The 21,620-nt window shown below is 41.7% G+C and overlaps 1 protein-coding gene across 2 annotated transcripts in view; it reads left to right on the forward strand.

Moving 5' to 3' along the window:
- The window catches only part of AGMO (alkylglycerol monooxygenase), a 135,244-nt gene that overhangs the window by 6,259 nt on the left and 107,365 nt on the right, over positions 1-21,620 (forward strand). For both annotated transcript variants that reach the window (XM_082193962.1, XM_082193963.1), the window contains exon 3: positions 4,569-4,720. In XM_082193962.1, coding sequence (XP_082050088.1) covers positions 4,569-4,720 — 152 coding nt within the window. The remainder of the gene's footprint in view (positions 1-4,568; positions 4,721-21,620) is intronic.

The raw sequence follows: 21,620 nt of genomic DNA on the forward strand, positions 1-21,620 counted from the left end.
AGTTAATGCACTATTTCTTATATTGGTTCATTTCCCCCCATGAAATTAAGAACTACAAGTAAATGTTCACAATAACATTTTGGTAAATGTGAAGTGTTTATGTATATATTTTCTTATATTCAGATCCTAAACTCACCTTATTTATTTGAAAGGAATGAACTTCCATGGAAAAATATAGGATTGCAGCCTGCAATGAAGTATCAGAAAATACCTTTCAGTTGGTTTGCCAATATGCTTTTGTATTTAGGCTGTGCACTTACCGTAATATTTTTTCTTTTTAGCCATGCCTGCAATGAAGATTTCCATTCCTAAAACCAGAACAAGATATAGTTAATCCTGTCAACTTAATATAACTCTCCACACTGTATTGACTACAAAAAGAGGGGAAATTCCTATTGGAATTTTTATTATGTGTGATTCTACATCTTCCTTTGTTGATAACCTTTAAAATTATGCAGCTGTTTCATATTCACTTTTTAAATAGCTGAAAGTCATTTAACCTATAAGGGCTGCAATTCTTTATACACCTACCATTGAAAACAATGGTACATCTTTTTGTGTTGGTTGGAGCTTTTCTTTATTTTTAAGGGAAACAGCACAGATTTAAAATAACAATAAGCAAGCGTTTACTAGGCTCTGCTAATAATATTCAAAACTCTGCCATTTTTGTGAATTGCTCTTAGCCTAAGGTTACTTCATAGCCAGTTTTGCATATTGAGGGTAGAAGTGGATCATATTTGCCTTCCTGAGCGAAGTCAGGGAATAGAACTCCCACTCCTTCCTTCCCCTTTCCGCCACCTTGCGGAAAGTTTGGCTTTGTATTGGAGTGTGAAAAGGGAGAAAAAGCCTTGACTCTAGCATGTCAAGCATATTTCAACTCGATTTGTGTCAACTCTAATAAGTTGGTTGACAGAGTAATAAATTGGTTGTCAGCTCGAGAGCTGGCAACTGTCCAAAAAATAAAAAGGGGATTTCAGATTGCAGGCAAGCACTTTTCCTTTTTCAACCTGAGGTTTCCAAAGGCTGCTGCTTCTCCCTCCTTTTTCGTAGAGAAAACATTAGGAAATCTTGTTTTTTTACTTTTTCTAGTCGTTTTCCCATTGAGAAATGTAAATTTCAATTTTAAAGTAAGTCTGTAGACTTAGTTATGGTGTGTGCTGGTGACTTCTAAGCAATTTCTGTGAAATACGTGGTGTGGCCAGCTTGTATCTTTGTAAACCACGTTGAGGTTTGTTTGTTTTTTACAGTCAAGTGCTGTATACATTTTATTAAATAAATATTTCCCTTGCGCTGAGGAATGCTGCCTGTTGTTATTAGACAAGAACAGTGTGTTTGTGTGTGTGTGTGTGTGTGAGCGAGAGAGAGAGAGTGAGCGAGAGCACAAGAGCGAGATTTCACTCCATAATCAGAACCAGCAGAACATACGTAGCTGCTCATGGTAAGTATAAGGTGGTAAAGGGTGGCTGTCTTTCTAATTCTGTGTTATTCCATGCTCTCCATGGCAGCCATTTTGTGCTCCACAGCAGATACAAGATTCACAATGTGCACACTTAATCCAAAAAGGTTGGTGACCCTTGGATTTCCTATCTCATATTTTATTTGTGTCATATCTACTTGATTTTAGTCTTTGAAGATCCAACGTTTCCTAGTAGCTTCCTTTCCTTTATTCCACAAAACTAGACAGCAATTTATGGATTTTTAACACATTATTTATCTAACCTTTTGCAGAATTGCATATAAGGCTATATTACTCCAAAATAGGTAGAAATTAAAACCAAGTTGTAATGTTAGTGAATTTTCCTACTATTTTGCAATGGAAATTTGTCAGAGCTTCTGATTATAATCATCTTACTTGGAGCAAGTGCCATTTACGCAAAGGAGCTTAGTTCCAGATAAATAATCAGCTTAATTAGCCTCCATTTTTTTCTTGAAACCCTCATTGAAGGGGGGAGTGGAAAGTTTTTTGTTTTTTTGGGGGGAAGAGTAAGCATTAAATAACTGCTAGGTTGATGACTTTCATAAAATATACAAAAAAATATAAGTAACTGCTGATGCTTTTTGTGATACAATCAATTATTCTTACAATTTTAGCTATTATGTTTCATTTTTTTGTAATCCAATGATGAATGAAAAATATGCAGAATTTACTTGCGTGACTTTTAAAACCAAAACAAAATCATTTCTTTGCAGTTAGTCTGAATTTTACACTCTGGCTACAACCCATGGAAAAAAGGACTCAAGGGCAAAATGAAAGTTCATAAAAATGGAGGAAACGTATCTGTTCATATTTCTGGATATGCTGCAAAAGCATTACATTTCTTTTATTAACAAGGCCAAAGTGAGAAAACAGTATCCAGTGGCCACAATCCAACACAGAGTCAGGCACTCTTAAGCCCTTTTGATTCAATAGGGCTTAAGTCCATGTAACTATTCACTGGATAGTGGCCAATAAATGATAACATTGTGTTGCTGGATCCCCCCCTTTTTTTTTTCATTTCCTGGGCAGTGAAATGATGTTGAGAATACTTTTTTTGTTCCCTTTAGACTAGCATTGGTTCTCTTCTCGCCAGTTGTCTGTATGATTAAGAATTTAAGCTAAGACTTGCAAATGCTGCATGCTATAAATTGTAAAAATATGGTTGGTCATATAAAATCATCTTTAACAATATCTGAAGAACAGGACTCTTATGAAAATTAAACATCTTCCAGGTGTTTTGCCTTAGAAAATGGCAGGTTCACCTACCATTGAAAGTTGCATGGAAATTCTCGGTCCATCAACTGCCAAAGTGAAGTTAAACAGATATCTTGAGTGGAAAATCAGGACAGCTGTTGGAGGGCTATGAGTGAGGCACAGGTGGACTATGACAGCCAGAGGTGAAAGAGGGTCCTCTCATACTCTTTTTGAATTCTTTTTGGCTTTTGGAATTGTAACTAGGAAACATTGCCAATGCATTTCCCAAATAATAGTTTAGTGTTAACACACTTTGATCATAGTGATTCTTTGTAGCTAGAGGAATCAGGTGCGCAGAGCCTTACACGTAATTTTGGGTCAGCTTAAGCCTCCAGCACCACAGTAGCAGCAATCTAATATGCTGACTGCACTTATTTGTCTTGTTTGTCATTTTTTGACTCTTTAATGTTGCCTCTGCTCATTGTGCCACTGCTTCTGTAGATTCAGTTTCATAGGGCCCTGTTGATTTGATTTTGAATAATTTATCTTCACCTTTTTTTGCATTCCTTATGAATTTGTGTTTATTGCTTCAGCAAGTGTTCTTTCACTGTTTTTCTACAATATTTACCGGTATTTATTTACTGAATTTATATCCTGTGTTTCCTCCTGAAGGAGCCCTGGGTGGAAAACAGATCCGCAAGTTAAAAACAAAAAACTTTATTATTCAGTTAAAACATTCTAAAAACAATTACAGTTTAAAAAGTACTCCATCAAATGATCTCAGGGAGGAGCAGTATTCTTCAGCCACCAAATACTGAAATGTTTTCAAATTCCTCCTGAGCATTAGTAATGATGGAGACCTACAACTCAATAGGGAGGGCATTCCACAAATGGGGAACTATCACTGAAAAAGTGATGCAACTGAGTAGTGCAGGTGGCAGCACTGCCAAAAAGGCCTCACTTGTTGATTGTGGGGTTTGAAATGGTTGAGAGGAATATTTTAGGTACTTGGGTCCCAAGCCATTTAGAGCTTTATATGCCTCATTTGTCACTGCCTCCACATACTTGTCCAACACAGCCTTTTCTGATTCTGAAGGAATGGAAAGAGAGCTGCGTATCATAGGTATACTGATAACACCACCCTCCAAGTCCCCATATGACTGCGTCCAATAGTTTCATATGATGTTAAATAGCACACGAGACTGAATGGATCCTTGATAGATTCTGAAAGGCATGGAGTCAAGCAACAATCTCCTATTACTTGGGAGTCAGATCTCACTCCTCTGTGACTGTAAAAGTGGATCTACAGAATCGTTATATCATATAATCTTCTTTTGTCCATTACATTCGGCTGCACGGTCCAAGTTTCTGGCCCCATATTTATCGAGAATTGCTGATGGTCCTCAGGAAGCCCAAATAATATACTTATTAAACGACGAAGATACAAGTAGATCCCTTGCAGTCACTAGATACCTGATTAATGTTTTATTTCAAAAGAGGAGAAATGGATCACTGTATGTCTCTGACAGCTTAGCTAAACTTAAGAACCATCAATAAGTGCCAGAACTAAGACGCATACCCCCCAAAATCTGATGGATCTGAATGACGGTTTATATAGAGGGAGCTTATTGTGTATAGTGTTTACTTAATTAAAGTAAAATTGGTTCTATTTGGGTGTTTTAACTTGGAACTGTTTAAACTGTATTGTTTATGGATAAATTCTGATGTATTGTTTCGATATGGGCCAATGGCCACAATAAATCTAATCAATCAATCAATGGGAGTAAGCCATATTCATCTAGCTTTTGAGTAAATCTCTTCTGAATAAATGTGCATAGAATTGGGCTACATGTTGAACTCAGAAATTTTCTTCTGAACTATGCCTTCCAAATTTCAGAGCTTTGTTTATAACCATTGAGCTGGCAATATACATCTATGTGTGGGACAACTACAGACTTCTGGAACTGCCATGGGACTCACCGTGGACATGGTATTTGACATTCCTTGGAGTAGATTTTGGTTACTACTGGTTCCACCGTATGGCTCATGGTAAGACTTGTTTTGTTTTTTGATTTCTTGTATATTTTTTACTTGTTTTCTCAAGAGATGCTGTTGAAAGCACGCTCAGTTGATGCTGCCAGGAATGTATTAATCTTCTCTTTAACAAGTTGCTCCACCATGAATGCCATTTTGGCCATGAGGACTGTCATCCTGTCACCCAGGACCAGACTACTTGTAGGCAGAGTAAGGTGACTGTGTCAGGCAATAGACAATGGGGGTGAAGTAGTGACAACAGTCTACCCCTGCTATGCCCCCTCAGCATGTTTGCAGGCTGTTTTCACTTTCCTGAACTGTTAGTGATGCTGCTTGTATTCCTGTACTCCCTAGTCATGTTCCAGTGCATCACAGACAGTACCATTAGAACAGGAAAACTGAGAGGCAGGCAGCCCAGGCTACAAATGCCAGATGCCAGAAGGCATATGTGTGCATTGTTCTGCTCCTATTATGCATGCGGGTCCTGATGCTGTTGCATTTGGTTGAGGAATGGTGAACTGAAGTGAGATGTTCGAGGACAGAGCTTTGTGTCCCTCAGCTGTCTTCAGCTGCAGTAGAGGATGTTCTCCTTTCCATAGTGTTAGAAGTATGATTCACATACCAGTCCATTTCATGTTTCCATTTCAGTTTATGGAATGGAAGGGGCATTTTGTGTTTTTCTCTCTCTCCTTTTTAGGCAGCAAAATGTTTTGGGCTAGACATGACTGGATGTAGGCAAGTAGAAACCTCAAAGGCAAGACACAGGCAGGCTGGAAGCTGCAAATTGTAAAGTTTGTCTATGTGAGTGAACCACTACGAAGATCAGGACTTCACTTGTATGGAAAATAACTATATTTTGTGAAACTCCCCTAAGTTGTTGCATTATCTTTATTTACTTGATTAAAATGCACCAGTGAAAAGTTTCAAAAATGTATTGGCGTTTCCCTAAGAGTGAAGTCAGATGTAATCTTCTGAGAGCAGTGTAGCCTTTTTGTGAGTGTGTTCAATTTGAAGGTTTATTTTTTTTCTTGAGTTAGGAAGCTGGGGTACCCAGTATGCTTCTGATTGCCTGGTACCCATGCTGTTGTCAAGAAATCTCTTCCCCTTACCAACACCAGTCTTTGGAACAATTTTGAAGTTAAATATTTTACTCTCTTTAATTAGCAAGCCAAAGATGAATGAACATATATATACACACATGAAATTAATTTAAAAATGAAAAAGATTGTCAGCCTTCCTGAAGCATGAAAGGTAGGGGCTAAAACTGAATGGCCGTATAAACATTTAATTTGCTGTTATATATGTTTGTATTTTAAATACTAGCAGCCACCTTTAAAGTCCAAAATGGCCTGGGGTGAGGTGGAACATATGAACTTGCATGTACTTTAAGATTTGCTCTCTGGCTCATCCATTCGCAAAGATCTGATTGGTAGTTATCAGAAATGGGGTCTTCTCCTTGGTGACATCACAATTATGAAATTCTCTTCTCATGAAGATCTAACAAATGCCCTTTCTTCCCCTTCTTATATAGGTGCTTTTAAACTTCTTTTTTGAAAAAATATTTGCTTTTTTACCTTGCTTTTTAATGCCTCTGTGCATTTCTACTGTGTTGTTTGATTTCCAGCATCGTTTAATTTGTTTCTTTAAATGTAAGCTGTTCCAAAACATTGGTTTGAAAAGGAAGGTATAAATTATTTAATAATTTTAGACCAACATGCCTAAAATTAGTAGGGGACCCCTTTTGGGATTAGCGTGAACTTTTGCATTTCCTTCAAATGATAGGAAATAGAGATTTCTGTTCAAAGGGGAAACATTCCTAAATCCTCAGATGTGTGGAAAACATTGCTGCAGACTTAAAAACTATAAGGACAGGTAGGAAATTATGATGGGCTGTTGAACTGAGTGGAAGGGTGGGGTGGCTCCTGCCGCTGATGAGAACACTTGTGATGGAAAAAGGAATGGGGTCAGAATCGGGCTAGAACAATGCTGGGAGGGTTTTTGAATTAAGCAGCAGAGGAAGGAGGCAATCGGACATACAGCAATCCTATGGGGAGGAACTCCAGACTTCATTTAGAGAGAGGGGTGGGTGGGAGATGAGGAAGTGCATGGGAGATGAGACAATGCTAAGGGGAGGGAATATTCATCATAAGGGGTAGCCAAATTCTTTGTGTGGGTGTGAGAGAGATGGGGAATATTTTTCATCAACAACAACATTAACTGTATTGGCAGCACTAAGATGTCCATGATTTCCATTATGAAAAGCTATTATAATACATCTCATCCTGAGTACCTAATCCTATCCACCAAATTTGCATTGACAGAGAGGAAAAGAAAATCTGTTCACTTCTGTTTGGGGGGGGAGAACAATTGCCCTTTAAGAGAACACTGTTGAACTCTTATTTTTAAATTATAATTAGACCATTTCATTGCAGGCAATATGATTTTTTAAGGTTCAAACTACATGTGACACTCAGTTGCATGATTCTTTCCCCAGATGATTTGTTTCTTTAATGCAAAACAGCCTTGGAGGAGGCTGTGATCAAGAGCGGGGAGAACAGTAGGGGGGTTGTTTTAACTCCTATCCTTCCTGCCATTAGTCTGCTGAAAATCCTCCCCCCCAGCTGCTTTCCCACCTGTGGGGAGAAAAGAGATTAGGTCCTGTCAGGGAAAGAAGCACACAACTGTGTAGTGACAGGATGCATGCATGGTTCATTCTGAAACAGCCTGCTCACTACTACACTGGATGGGTGCCAATTCAGCAAGGTACAAGAATCTTGTGCCATAATAGCCACACAGAATAGAGAATTGTCAAGGGAACATCTTTACACTATGGCTGAGTGTTATGTACTGAGTTGAATAGGATCCAAACTGCAGCAGTCTGATTGGTCCTAGAACAATAGGATTCAGAATGCAGCAGTCTGAGTGGTCCTAGAACAATGCAGCACTATGATTGGTTGGCAGGAACCACCCAATCATGCTCCAGATAGAAGTGAATCCACAACCTGATTGGCTTACAGTAGAATTCCGGAATTAGCCAATCATGTGCAGCCCATTGTGTAAATAATGTATATAAAGCAGATACTTTGAGGGGACTTTTATTCATTCCTCCTCACCACTATGAGCTGAATAAAGAGCATGAAATCACTTTGCGACTCTGAGTATATTTCACTGAGGAAACTATCCAGTTCTGTTCTCTAGAAGTGCTCTATTTTGGGCAGTTGTATAGCTAGAGGACCACTGTTTTGCTAGTGATTAAACTAGCAAGCAAAGTGGAAAAACAGCAGTGAAAAGGAGGTTACTAGTCAGTTTGGGGCATCCAGCACCATGTGGGATTGGCAAGATACAGTAATGGCTACTTGTGTTTTGCAAACTTTCAAAGGACTCAGGAGAGCAATGCCTCCCTGCCTCTTTTATGACAAGCCATTCCATGTGAGGCTGTTGAAGAGCAGCAATGTAAACTAAAATTGTTGTTGTTGTTTAGTCGTTTAGTCGTGTCCGACTCTTCGTGACCCCATGGACCAGAGCACGCCAGGCACTTCTGTCCTCCACTGCCTCCCGCAGTTTGATCAAACTCATGCTAGTAGCTTCAAGAACACCATCCAACCATCTCATTCTCTGTCGTCCCCTTCTCCTTGTGCCCTCCATCTTTCCCAACATCAGGGTCTTTTCCAGGGAGTCCTCTCTTCTCATGAGGTGGCCAAAGTATTGGAGCCTCAGCTTCACGATCTGTCCTTCCAGTGAGCTCTCAGGGCTGATTTCCTTCAGAATGGAGAGGTTTGATCTTCTTGCAGTCCATGGGACTCTCAAGAGTCTCCTCCAGCACCATAATTCAAAAGCATCAATTCTTCGGCGATCAGCCTTCTTTATGGTCCAGCTCTCACTTCCATACATCACTACTGGGAAAACCATGGCTTTTACTATACGGACCTTTGTTGGCAAGGTGATGTCTCTGCTTTTTAAGATGTTGTCTAGGTTTGCCATCGCCTTTCTCCCAAGGAGCAGGCGTCTTTTAATTTCGTGACTGCTGTCACCATCTGCAGTGATCATGGAGCCCAAGAAAGTAAAATCTCTCACTGCCTCCATTTCTTCCCCATCTATTTGCCAGGAGGTGATGGGCCCAGTGGCCATGATCTTCGTTTTTTTGATGTTGAGCTTCAGACCATATTTTGCGCTCTCCTCTTTCACCCTCATTAAAAGGTTCTTTAATTCCTCTTCACTTTCTGCCATCAAGGTTGTGTCATCTGCATATCTGAGGTTGTTGATATTTCTTCCGGCAATCTTAATTCCGGCTTGGGATTCATCCAGCCCAGCCTTTCGCATGATGAATTCTGCATATAAGTTAAATAAGCAGGGAGACAATATACAGCCTTGCCGTACTCCTTTCCCAATTTGGAACCAATCAGTTGTTCCATATCCAGTTCTAACTGTAGCTTCTTGTCCCACATAGAGATTTCGCAGGAGACAGATGAGGTGATCAGGCACTCCCATTTCTTTAAGAACTTGCCATAGTTTGCTGTGGTCAACACAGTCAAAGGCTTTTGCATAGTCAATGAAGCAGAAGTAGATGTCTTTCTGGAACTCTCTGGCTTTCTCCATAATCCAGCGCATGTTTGCAATTTGGTCTCTGGTTCCTCTGCCTCTTCTAAATCCAGCTTGCACTTCTGGGAGTTCTCGGTCCACATACTGCTTGAGCCTTCCTTGTAGAATTTTAAGCATAACCTTGCTAGCATGTGAAATGAGTGAAATTGTGCGGTAGTTGGAGCATTCTTTGGCACTGCCTTTCTTTGGGATTGGAATGTAGACTGATCTTCTCCAATCCTCTGGCCACTGCTGAGTTTTCCAAACTTGCTGGCATATTGAGTGTAGCACCTTAACAGCATCATCTTTTAAAATTTTAAACAGTTCAGCTGGAATACCATCACTTCCACTGGCCTTGTTATTTGCAGTGCTTTCTAAGGCCCATTTGACTTCACTCTCCAGGATGTCTGGCTCAAGGTCAGCAACCACACTACCTGGGGTGTACGAGACATCCATATCTTTCTGGTATAATTCCTCTGTGTATTCTTGCCACCTCTTCTTGATGTCTTCTGCTTCAGTTAGATCTTTACCACTTTTGTCCTTTATTATGGTAATCTTTGTACGAAATGTTCCTTTCATATTTCCGATTTTCTTGAACAGATCTCTGGTTCTTCCCATTCTGTTGCTTTCCTCTATTTCTTTGCATTGCTCGTTTAAGAAGGCCTTCTTGTCTCTCCTTGCTGTTCTTTGGAAATCTGCATTCAATTTCCTGTATCTTTCACTATCTCCCTTGCATTTTGCTTGCCTTCTCTCCCCCGCTATTTGTAAGGCCTCGTTGGACAGCCACTTTGCTTTCTTGCATTTCTTTTTCATTGGGATGGTTTTAGTTGCTGCCTCCTGTATAATGTTGCGAGCCTCCATCCATAGTTCTTCAGGCACTCTGTCCAGCAAATCTAAATCCTTAAACCTGTTCCTCACTTCCACTGTGTATTCATAAGGGATTTGGTTTAGATTGTATCTTACCTGTCCAGTGGTTTTTCCTACTTTCTTCAGTTTAAGCTTGAATTTTGCTATAAGGAGCTGATGATCTGAGCCACAGTCAGCTCCAGGTCTTGTTTTTGCTGACTGTATAGAGCTTCTCCATCTTTGGCTGCAGAGAATATAATCAATCTGATTTCGATGTTGCCCATCTGGGGATGTCCATGTGTAGAGTCGTCTCTTGTGTTGTTGGAAAAGCGTGTTTGTGATGACCAGCTTGTTCTCTTGACAGAACTCTATTAGCCTTTGCCCTGCTTCGTTTTGATCTCCAAGGCCAAACTTGCCAGTTGTTCCTTTTATCTCTTGATTCCCTACTTTAGCATTCCAATCCCCTATAATGAGCAGAACATCCTTCTTTGGTGTCACTTCGATAAGGTTTTGTAAGTCTTCATAGAACTGGTCAATTTCAGTTTCTTCAGCACCAGTAGTTGGTGCATAAACTTGGATTACTGTGATGTTAAAAGGTCTGCCTTGGATTCGTATCGAGATCATTCTATCATTTTTGAGACTGCATCCCAGTACAGCTTTCGCCACTCTTTTGTTGACTATGAGGGCCATTCCATTTCTCTTACGGGTTTCTTGCCCACAGTAGTAGATATGGTAGTCATCCGAACTGAATTCGCCCATTCCCGTCCATTTTAGCTCACTGATGCCCAGGATGTCAATATTTATTCTTGCCATCTCATTTTTGACCACATCCAACTTACCCAGGTTCATGGTTCTTACATTCCAGGTTCCTATGCAATATTTTTCTTTACAGCATTGGACTTTCCTTTCGCTTCCATGCATATCCACAACTGAGCGTCCTTTCGGCTTTGGCCCAGCCGCTTCATCAGCTCTGGATCTACTTGTACTTGTCCTCCGCTCTTCCCCAGTAGCATGTTGGACACCTTCCGACCTGAGGGGCTCATCTTCCAGTGTCATAACTTTTATATGCCTGTTGTCTTTGTCCATGGAGTTTTCTTGGCAGGGATACTGGAGTGGCTTGCCGATTCCTACTCCAGGTGGATCACGTTTGGTCAAAACTCTCCACTATGACCTGTTCATCTTGTGTGCCCTGCTCGGCGTAGTTCATAGCTTCTCTGAGTTCTTCAAGCCCCTTCGCCACGGCAAGGCAGTGATCCATGAAGGGGAAACTAAAATTAATGTTACACTAAACATATGTTATTAGTAACTTTTTTTTGTAATTTGCTTTCAGCTTAAAAAAAACAACAACCAGAAAAGAGACTTCAAAAATGTATTAGAAAGTGCCTTTGAACATGGGAGCCATTGGGAAAAAGCTTAATAGATGGCTTTTCAAATTTTAGCAGACCCAACCTTGGGATGCGAATGGGATCTGTTCTGGAGCCCCGTTCGCATCCTGAAGCAAACACAACCTGCGTCTGCGCATGAGCAGGCCGTGTTTCGCCACTTCAGTGCATGCACGTGACGTCATTTTGACCATCTGCGCATGCATGAGCGGCGAAACCCAGAAGTAGCACACTCCGTTACTTCGGGTTGTCATGGAGTGCAACCCAAAAATACTTAACTTGAAGCACATTTATCCCGAGGTATGAGTGTATTTTAACTTTACTAATTCTAAAAAAGGTGGGAAAACTTTCTGTAGAAGGTGACAGCATAAGGTTTCTCATTTACTGTAGTTACCTTGTTTGTTTTACATATCTTTTGCTTGGTTAATTACAAATACAGTATCTGATGTCTTTCCCCGGTGGCTAAAGGTTTTTATTTTCATTTTAAAGGTGCCAAAATGCTTTTTAGTTCAAGAATAGCAGTGCTTTCCCCAGGATACTGGAGTGTTTTCTAGGTGACGCAAACACAAAAATGGATAAAACAGATTTATTCCTCTGCACTCTTCACTTTTAAAAATAGTCAATGGAATGAATAGACCCATTCTGGTGTTTTTAGAATTGGTCTAAGGCCTATTGTCATGTTTCACCATATGAATTAGGCAAACTAATCTTCCTATAGTTGCCTGTGAGCAAATAAACTTTTCCAAATTACTGTGGAAAAATTCTAACCCATATGTGATGCTGTTAAAAGTCAACTTTTATTTGGCTATATCTGAATTTCCCAACCTGTAAGCCTCCTGATTTGTTAGGCTGTATTCGTAGGTCACATTTTCTGATCCTCTAACGTTCAGAATTTTAAACCATAGTTTGAAAGATTGGGGAAGCGTGTTCTCATTAAAAGGGAGCACATGTTGCGGTGGGGGCCAGCCAAGACACCCCTCTATTGCCAGGCAGTTTGGGATGGTATAGCTCTGGCAGAGATTGGTAGCCTGAGTTGCTGGGGTAATTTTGATGTTACCAATTTGGGGGTGGGAACAGAGGTTTTTTAAACAGTGCTCGCAGCGATCTGCTTTCTCTTTTGCTGCGTGCACTGGATCACCCGCCCGCCCGCCCTTAATTTGGGTCTTGTGCGTTGACCTTGTTATGCCTGACATGGGGTCGTCTGCCGTTGGGGCAGGGGCCTGGTAGGAATTTTGTCCATTTGGCAGATTGGCTGGTGCCATTTGGTTTTTGCCTACTGCATAGCAAATCGTCGCAACTTGTAAGGTTGCGGTTAGGCATTAGTTAAAATTGGTTGGAGGAGGGGTAAGGATTGGCTAGACCTGCCCCTCCAATGCTGCTGCCACAAGGGAATTCTGTTAAAGGAATTCAGGGGCTTGCCATCCTTTTGTCCAAACCCCTGGAATCGGGTTCGGGCCGCGTAAGCCCCTGGGAGCATGCGGGGAGAAGCTGAGGGCCTGTGGCGCAGCTCCAGTTCTCCCCAACATTGTTTCCCTCACTGACTTTTGCTGGAATCTGGAAGTCTGTTCTGTCCCCAGACACGGGGACAGATAGTCCTAACCAATGCCTAAGCAACCACTCACATCCATGTATGTTGAGAAGAATAACAGAGACCTCATTGTGGGAGTTTACTATAGATCCCCAAGCCAAACGGAGGACATAGATGATGCCTTCCTGGAACAGATGGCCAAGCATGCAAAAGGAAGGGAGATAGTAGTAATGGGGGACTTCAATTACCCGGATATTTGTTGGACGTCAAACTCAGCCAAGAGCATAAGGTCAAACAAATTCCTCACTGGCCTTGCAGACAACTTCATTGTCCAGAAAGTGGGAGAAGCAACAAGAGGAACAGCCATTTTAGATCTGGTCCTAACCAATGTTGATGACCTGGTTAGTGGGGTAGAAGTGGAAGGATCATTAGGCGCGAGTGATCATGCTCTTCTGAAGTTTACTATACAGCGGAAAGGAGCAGCCAAGCATACTAGGACTCAATTTCTTGACTTTAAGAAAGCTGACTTCATAAAACTTAGGGAAGTGCTGGGTGAGATCCCATGGACAACAATACTAAAAGGAAAGGGAGTTCATGATGGCTGGGAGTTTGTTAAGAGGGAGATACTAAAAGCACAACGTCAGGCAATACCAATGAGACGGAAACATGGAAGGTGCCTAAAGAAGCCAGGGTGGCTATCTAAAGAACTTTTAACTGAATTAAGATTAAAAAAGGATGTGTACAAAAAATGGAAAAGGGGGGAAACCACCAAAGAGGAATTCAAACAAATAGCCAGCACATGTAGACACAAAGTCAGAAAAGCTAAAGCACAGAATGAACTCAGGCTTGCTAGAGAGGTTAAAAGCAACAAAAAAGGCTTTTATGGGTATGTTCGTAGCAAAAGGAAGAACAAAGAAACTGTGGGGTCACTCAGAGGAGAAGATGGTGAAATGCAAACAGGGGACACAGAAAGGGCTGAACTACTCAATGCCTTCTTTGCCTCAGTCTTCTCCGATAAAGAAAACAATGCCCGACCTGAAGAATTTGGAGCAAATGATTCAGCAAAGGAAACACAGCCCAGAATAACTAAGGAGATAGTACAAGAATATTTGGCTAGTTTAGATGTATTCAAGTCTCCAGGGCCAGATGAACTGCATCCAAGAGTATTAAAAGAACTGGCAGATGTGATCTCAGAACCACTGGCAGTCATCTTTGAGAATTCCTGGAGAACAGGCGAAGTCCCGGCAGACTGGAGGAGGGCAAATGTTGTCCCTATTTTCAAAAAGGGGAAAAGAGAGGACCCAAATAATTACCGCCCAGTCAGTCTGACATCAATAGCAGGGAAGATTCTGGAGCAGATCATTAAGCAAACAGTCTGTGAGCACCTACAAAGGAATGCTGTGATCACCAATAGTCAGCATGGATTTCTGAAAAATAAGTCATGTCAGACTAACCTGATCTCGTTTTTTGACAGAATTACAAGCCTGGTAGATGAAGGGAACGCAGTGGATGTAGCCTACCTTGATTTCAGCAAGGCATTTGACAAGGTGCCCCATGATATTCTTGTAAAGAAGCTGGTAAAATGCGGTCTTGACTATGCTACCACTCAGTGGATTTGTAACTGGCTGACTGACCGAACCCAAAGGGTGCTCATCAATGGTTCCTCTTCATCCTGGAGAAGAGTGACTAGTGGGGTGCCACAGGGTTCTGTCTTGGGCCCGGTCTTATTCAACATCTTTATCAACGACTTGGATGATGGACTCAAGGGCATCCTGATCAAATTTGCAGATGACACCAAACTAGGAGGGGTGGCTAACACCCCAGAGGACAGGATCACACTTCAAAACGACCTTGACAGATTAGAGAACTGGGCAAAAACAAACAAGATGAATTTTAACAGGGAGAAATGTAAAGTATTGCACTTGGGCAAAAAAAATGAGAGGCACAAATACAAGATGGGTGACACCTGGCTTGAGAGCAGTACATGTGAAAAGGATCTAGGAGTCTTGGTTGACCACAAACTTGACATGAGCCAACAGTGTGACGCGGCAGCTAAAAAAGCCAATGCAATTCTGGGCTGCATCAATAGGAGTATAGCATCTAGATCAAGGGAAGTAATAGTGCCACTGTATTCTGCTCTGGTCAGACCTCACCTGGAGTACTGTGTCCAGTTCTGGGCACCACAGTTCAAGAAGGACACTGACAAACTGGAACGTGTCCAGAGGAGGGCAACCAAAATGGTCAAAGGCCTGGAAACGATGCCTTATGAGGAACGGCTAAGGGAGCTGGGCATGTTTAGCCTGGAGAAGAGGAGGTTAAGGGGTGATATGATAGCCATGTTCAAATATATAAAAGGATGTCACATAGAGGAGGGAGAAAGGTTGTTTTCTGCTGCTCCGGAGAAGCGGACACGGAGCAATGGATCCAAACTACAAGAAAGAAGATTCCACCTAAACATTAGGAAGAACTTCCTGACAGTAAGAGCTGTTCGACAGTGGAATTTGCTGCCAAGGAGTGTGGTGGAGTCTCCTACTTTGGAGGTCTTTAAGCAGAGGCTTGACAACCATATGTCAGGAGTGCTCTGATGGTGTTTCCTGCTTGGCAGGGGGTTGGACTCGATGGCCCTTGTGGTCTCTTCCAACTCTATGATTCTATGATTCTATAATTCTATGATTCTATGTTAATAAAGTTGTGGCCAAAATTATGCCAAAAACCTTAAACAAAAATTCTGTGTGAAGTGTGTGTTATTGGGGTGGGGGTGTCTTGGGGACCTCAACAGCAACAAGCACTATACTTGCGTGTTGACACCCCCCCCTTCCCTCCTATTATGCACTAAACGTAATAGAATACTTTCTGGTTTGATCAAACCTCAACCCGTCATTATGTCTGGCAAATTGTGATAAGACTGACTCTTCCAAACTAGGAATCTACATGAAGAGCTCCATGTTGGGCAAAAGATCCTTGCATTGCAGAATGTTGGAATAGATGACCCTCATGGTCCCTCCCAACTCTAAAAAGGTAAAGGACCCCTGACAGTTAACTCCGGTCATGAATGACTCTGGGGTTGCAGTGCTCATTTTGCTTTACTGGCTGAGGGAGCCGGCATACAGCTTCCGGGTCATGTGCCAGAAGTGGCTTAGTCATGCTGGCCACATGATCCGGAAAAACTGTCTGCGGACAACGGAACACCGAAACCAGAGCAACACACGGAAACACTGTTTACCTTCCCGCCGGAGCAGTACCTATTTATCTACTTGCACTTTGACGTACTTTTGAACTGCTAGGTTGGCAGGAGCTGGGACCGAAAAACAGGAGCTGACCCTGTTGCAGGGATTGGAACCGCTGACCTTCCGATTGGCAAGCCCAAGGCTCAGTGGTTTACACCACAGAGCCACCCGTGTCCCCCACTCTTATAGTTCTATAATTCTGTGATTTTATAATCAAACAGTTTGGAGAGAATCACTCAAACTAAGAGGGCAGCATAGCTGCTGTTTCAAGTGGTGGCAAAGTCAGCCTCCCACTTGATATTTTTTGGTTCTGCTTTGTTTTTAACTAAAAGAAATTATTGGCCATTTAATCTTCCCCCACCAGAACATTTGGAAAATTCACTTTGCTAAAGTTGCGCTTTACAGGGGAATGGTGGACCCCAGAATGTGTGTTTGAGGGAGGAGATAATTTTAGCCTGACTTAAATTAATGTAACATTTATTTTTAAAAGTGGTATTAGTATCTGAATTGTCTGTGCTGAACTTTAAAACTTAGTTACATAATAAAATCAAATGTGTCGGTTGTATGGCCCTTGTAGTTTAAATGCATCACGTTAAACCACAATAAGAAGACTTCAGACTACTTATATTTATGCTTACTGGCATCCCAGGGAAAAAGGTAAAGTTCAGTTTATAAAATCTGGGCAAATAAGGATGTAACTTTTTCTTTTCTCCCTTGGGCTGAATCTCAGCTGAAATAACTGACAATTTCTAGACTTGCAGGAGGAAATGATGAGCTAAGATAAATATCCAGATGTTTGCTGGCCAGATGGATAATGTTACATTTTGGAAGACAATGGTATACCTGTGTCTCCTGACAGGAAGTTGTAAACACACACAACCTTTTTATCTTTGTAGTCTTGATGAAAGTTTGTCTCACTTTTTTAAAATACAAAAGTGTGCATTTTTTTATAACTAAACCTACAACAGTTCCAAATAAGAAATCCTTGCAGCATGGAGGCACAGCTTTGAAATGGTGGCTGCATCTGTCAAAGTTAATTTAACACTCTGTGTGCATTGATTTCAGTTCATGGGAGACTTGGCTTCCAGAAGTGCCTTTCCAGCATTAGGAAATAGGTGTGCCATCTTTTCCCATGCTTCCTAGGGTCTATTCTCATGTTTCAGGTTATTTATGTCCAAAACTGGAAACCTTGACTTTTCACCTGTCCACACCAGCCCCCCTTAATTGTTTGGTTACATTTCAATCAAATTATTGAAAGTAATTATTAAAAAGTAATGGTTTGTATCCAAAGTTAGTCATACTCGTAATAGACCCATTGAAATGATTGAGCATGACTAATTTAGGTCCACTAATTTCAGTAGGTCTACTAATTTCAGTAGGTATTACTCTAAGTAATAGTTGAATACCACCCTATGCAAATGATACGTGGGTGGCGCTGTGGTGTAAACTACTGAGCCTTGGGCTTGCCAATCGGAAGGCCGGCGGTTCAAATCCCCACAACAGGGTGAGCTCCCGTTGTTCAGTCCCAGCTCCTGCCAACCTAGCAGTTTGAAAGCACGTCAAAGTGCAAGTAGATAAATAGGTACTTCTCCGTCGGGAAGGTAAATGGCGTTCCCGTGCATTGCTCTGGTTTTGCCAGAAGCGACTTAGTCGTGCTGGCCACATGACCCAGAAAAACTCTGTGGACAAACGTTGGCTCCCTTGGCCAGTAAAGCAAGATGAGCGCAGCAACTCCAGAGTCATTCGCGACTGGAGTTAACTGTCAGGGGTCCTTTACTTATACCTTTTACCCTATGTAAATTATTCAGCAGTGTAAACTCATATGAAGTATAGCTTCTCAACTCCTAGAGAGCCACATATGCTGGTTTTTCATGTAGACTGGATACATCCAGAAGGTGGAAAATAGCGTTGAGGTGAAATGGAGGATACTTTTTAAAAAACAGAAACAAAACAACAGACTCTTCAAAAAACCGTCCCCTTTTGGTTAATTTCATGGGGTGGCTATGAATAGGATGAAGGTGTTTGCCTTTGCAGATTAAGGACTCTGTTTCTTGCCCTCAGTCTGTATTGATTTTGTGACATCAGGTATAGCCTGGTCTGGAGAGAGCCTTAGCTCAGTTGCAGAGTCATCTGCTCTGTCTGCAGAAGGTCCCAGATTCAATCCCTGGTATCATCAGGTAGGGCTGGGAGAGACCCCTGTTTGAAATCATGGAGTGCCACTGCCAGTCAGAACTCAGCTAGATGGTCCAATTCAGTGCAAGGCATCTGCCTGTGTTGCTATGGTTAAGTGATTTAGTGATGTCATGCTGGATATGGTAACCCTGATTGACTGGAATTGCATAGTCCGCAAGGAGGAGGAGGGGATTTTAAAAATTGGTGCCAAAACAGCAGCTGATTAAGGCTGTAAATGACGAGGAGCAAGGAATAGATGGAATGGTGCTATTTAAAACTGAATTATGTTTATAAACCACTTAGAGATTTATTTATTTTTTACAATTTAGCAGTATCCAATTTCTGTTAAATAAATATAAATAAATAGAAAGAAAAAAAAACTTGGTACAGCACTGAAGAAGCTTAAAAATCCTACGGGTTGAATTTTCATGTCCCCCTCTAAATTGTTTTATGGATAGGTCTGTAGAAAGCTTTTTGTTGAAATAGGGAGTTTCCAGCTCTTTAAAATGTGGAGCTGATGGGATTGAAAGGATATATAATCCTAAATCAAATTAAAAGCTGTCTCAGTTTGCTATTCTGGGCCACGTAGAAAAGTGTTGTTCATTTATTGCTAGTGAATGAGCATTGCGTGGACAGGCGGAGTCCCCAGATCCTGAGCGGTCCCCCCGTCATGTGGAATAACGACTCAAGAGAATGTGCTATGGGATTAAATTGGCCACAACTTTATTAAATTTCAAATGTGGGTAGACCTTGGCTCAAGCATTGGGCATTCTCCCTCCCCAGTCCCCAGCCGGGGACCTAGGGAGCTTCAGGGTTATCCAGTGTGTGGGGGGGGGATGAGCCGGCTCTGGAGAACATATGTTCAAGCAGAGATAGCCGCCCCCGTTACACTGCCACTGCAGGGGAGAGCAATGGTGACCTTTCGGTGTACGGTCAAAGCCTCCCTTCAGAAACCCCTTTAACGGGGAACCCTGGTATCGCTGCCGCAAAGAGGAAGATGGACTAAAGGATTCCGCCCAAGGCCTGATAACGCCAAAGTTGTGACGTTTTGCTACAGGAAAGGCGAAACCTGCCAATGCAAGGAAATTCCTTTCCGGTCCTTTGACAGCGACCTTATCGTAGCAGCGCCCGCATACCTGTGAAGAAAAGTTAACCTGCAAAACCTATGAAGAAAAGTTAACCTGCAAAGGAAGACATTAACTGAGGGTGTGTAGGGTGGGAGAAGCTCTGGAGCCAAGTGAGGATTCCCAGGTAAGATCCTCCCTCTATTGTGTAGGCAGGTAATCCCTCCCCCTACCTGGCCTGGTCTCCTTGGCAACGCTTCCCCCAGATGGGATTGGACAACTGACTGAGGTAGGCGGGGACCTCCAGGTATCCCACCTGAGGGAAGGCAAAGCCAAGCCTATGCTGATGGGGCCGCTCCAGATTCAGGGCTGCGTGCGTCCACGCAAAGGCCCCCCCCCCGTTTTAAGTGGGGAGCGGTCATTGTGTCTCCAAACTATGCTTTGAGCTAATTACATTTTAGGCAAAACGCTGATGCAAATATGATGTTGCACCATTGAAAGAAAAGAGAGGGAGAAATTCAAGAGGAGGCGAAGGAAAGGAGAAGGTGCAGATGAACCTAAACAGTGCTTCTGATTCCCTTATCAGAATTAGATTGGGCAACATTATGCTTGCACTAGTCCTGGGTCACTGATTCCTACTAGTTTCGCATCCTCCATTTTCTTCTTTTTATCCCATTCTTCTTTTTCTGTAATCCCAGGAGGATTGCAACATGTAGTCTAGGAAATACTGCTAACCAATAAAACAAGCACTATTTTGTGTCTGGTTTCCCACCACCTGTATTCTTAGAAGAGAAGCTAAGTATCATAAAATAATCAGAATATGTATTACAGTTGTATATACAAGAATCTGTGTATCTGAAGAAGTGTGCATGCACACGAAAGCTCATACCAAGAACTAACTTAGTTGGTCTTTAAGGTGCTACTGGAAGGAATTTTTTTTTTTTTTTTTTGACTATGACAGACCAACACGGCTACCTATCTACAGTTGTATATACAGTGCATCGGATTTGAAGATTCTTTGCAGATTCCCTGATGCTTCTGTTAAACATTTGCTTGGCAAAAGTTGGGGTGGGGGGCTACATTGAGTCTCCCCCCCCAACAGCTACATTCTAGACAGTATATGTAGATCAAAACATATTTTAAAAATAATAATTCATAAATAAAATTGGTACTTGGTCAAGAGAAGGTTATTATTCATATTACTTTTGTTTATCCCACATTTAGATAATACGGTACCTTGACTGATACCATCTTACTTGATAATACATTCCACCCATCTAACAGCATACATTTCCATATAAATATGGAATCACAGGATCATTTGTTTGCATGAATGTATGTATGCACTATTCATATGCCCTTTCCCAAGACTAGCATGTACCAGTGTAAAAAAGGTTTTTCATTACAGCTGATAACTGTGTTCCTTAGGATTGCATAAAGTACAAAAGTTGATCTAGCAACTGATTACAGTATGAAACATAGATGGTGTAATTCACAGAATCATATCAACACACAATAATAAAGGCCTCCCTTTATAGAGAGCCCCTCAAGATCTACATATGATTCTATGCTAAACAGCCATGTTATTAGAGCTCATTATTAAAAGAGATGCATATAAGGCATCTGACAGTATCAATTTTAAGGCTTTAGTGCACAATAGCACCAGGAATCTAAAATTAAAACTGTTATTAGAAGCAGTTGAAAGGATGCACTGAACTGAAGCTGTGCCTTGCAATCTTGGCTATTGTTATATTATTGCAGAGTCCCACAGGCAAGCCTGACATGAACAGTACAGAGACTTCACATCCTGGCTCTTTTGATTCTTTTGTCCGCCCTCCAACCTGCACGGCCAGGAACCTTCAGTTGAGAAAGATTTATGAAGCCCTCACTAACAGGGTCAACCCTGTTATATCATCAGAGGGATCCTTCTTAAAAATAATAACATCCATCCACAGCTCTGTAGGGTGGCCTTTCTTGGCATCAGCATTTTGTGTTTGTCTTAACAATCTGCGCACACAAAAGCTCACCCCCACTCCCTTAACTCCAGTGAGAACGTCTGTCAATTCTGTTAGGCACAGTAGCTCAGGTTCTTGTTATCTGTCAGCCCTGTGTCATCTG

Source organism: Podarcis vaucheri (assembly GCF_965113315.1).
Source record: "Podarcis vaucheri genome assembly, chromosome: 12".
NCBI classification, from domain to species: Eukaryota; Metazoa; Chordata; class Lepidosauria; order Squamata; family Lacertidae; genus Podarcis; species Podarcis vaucheri.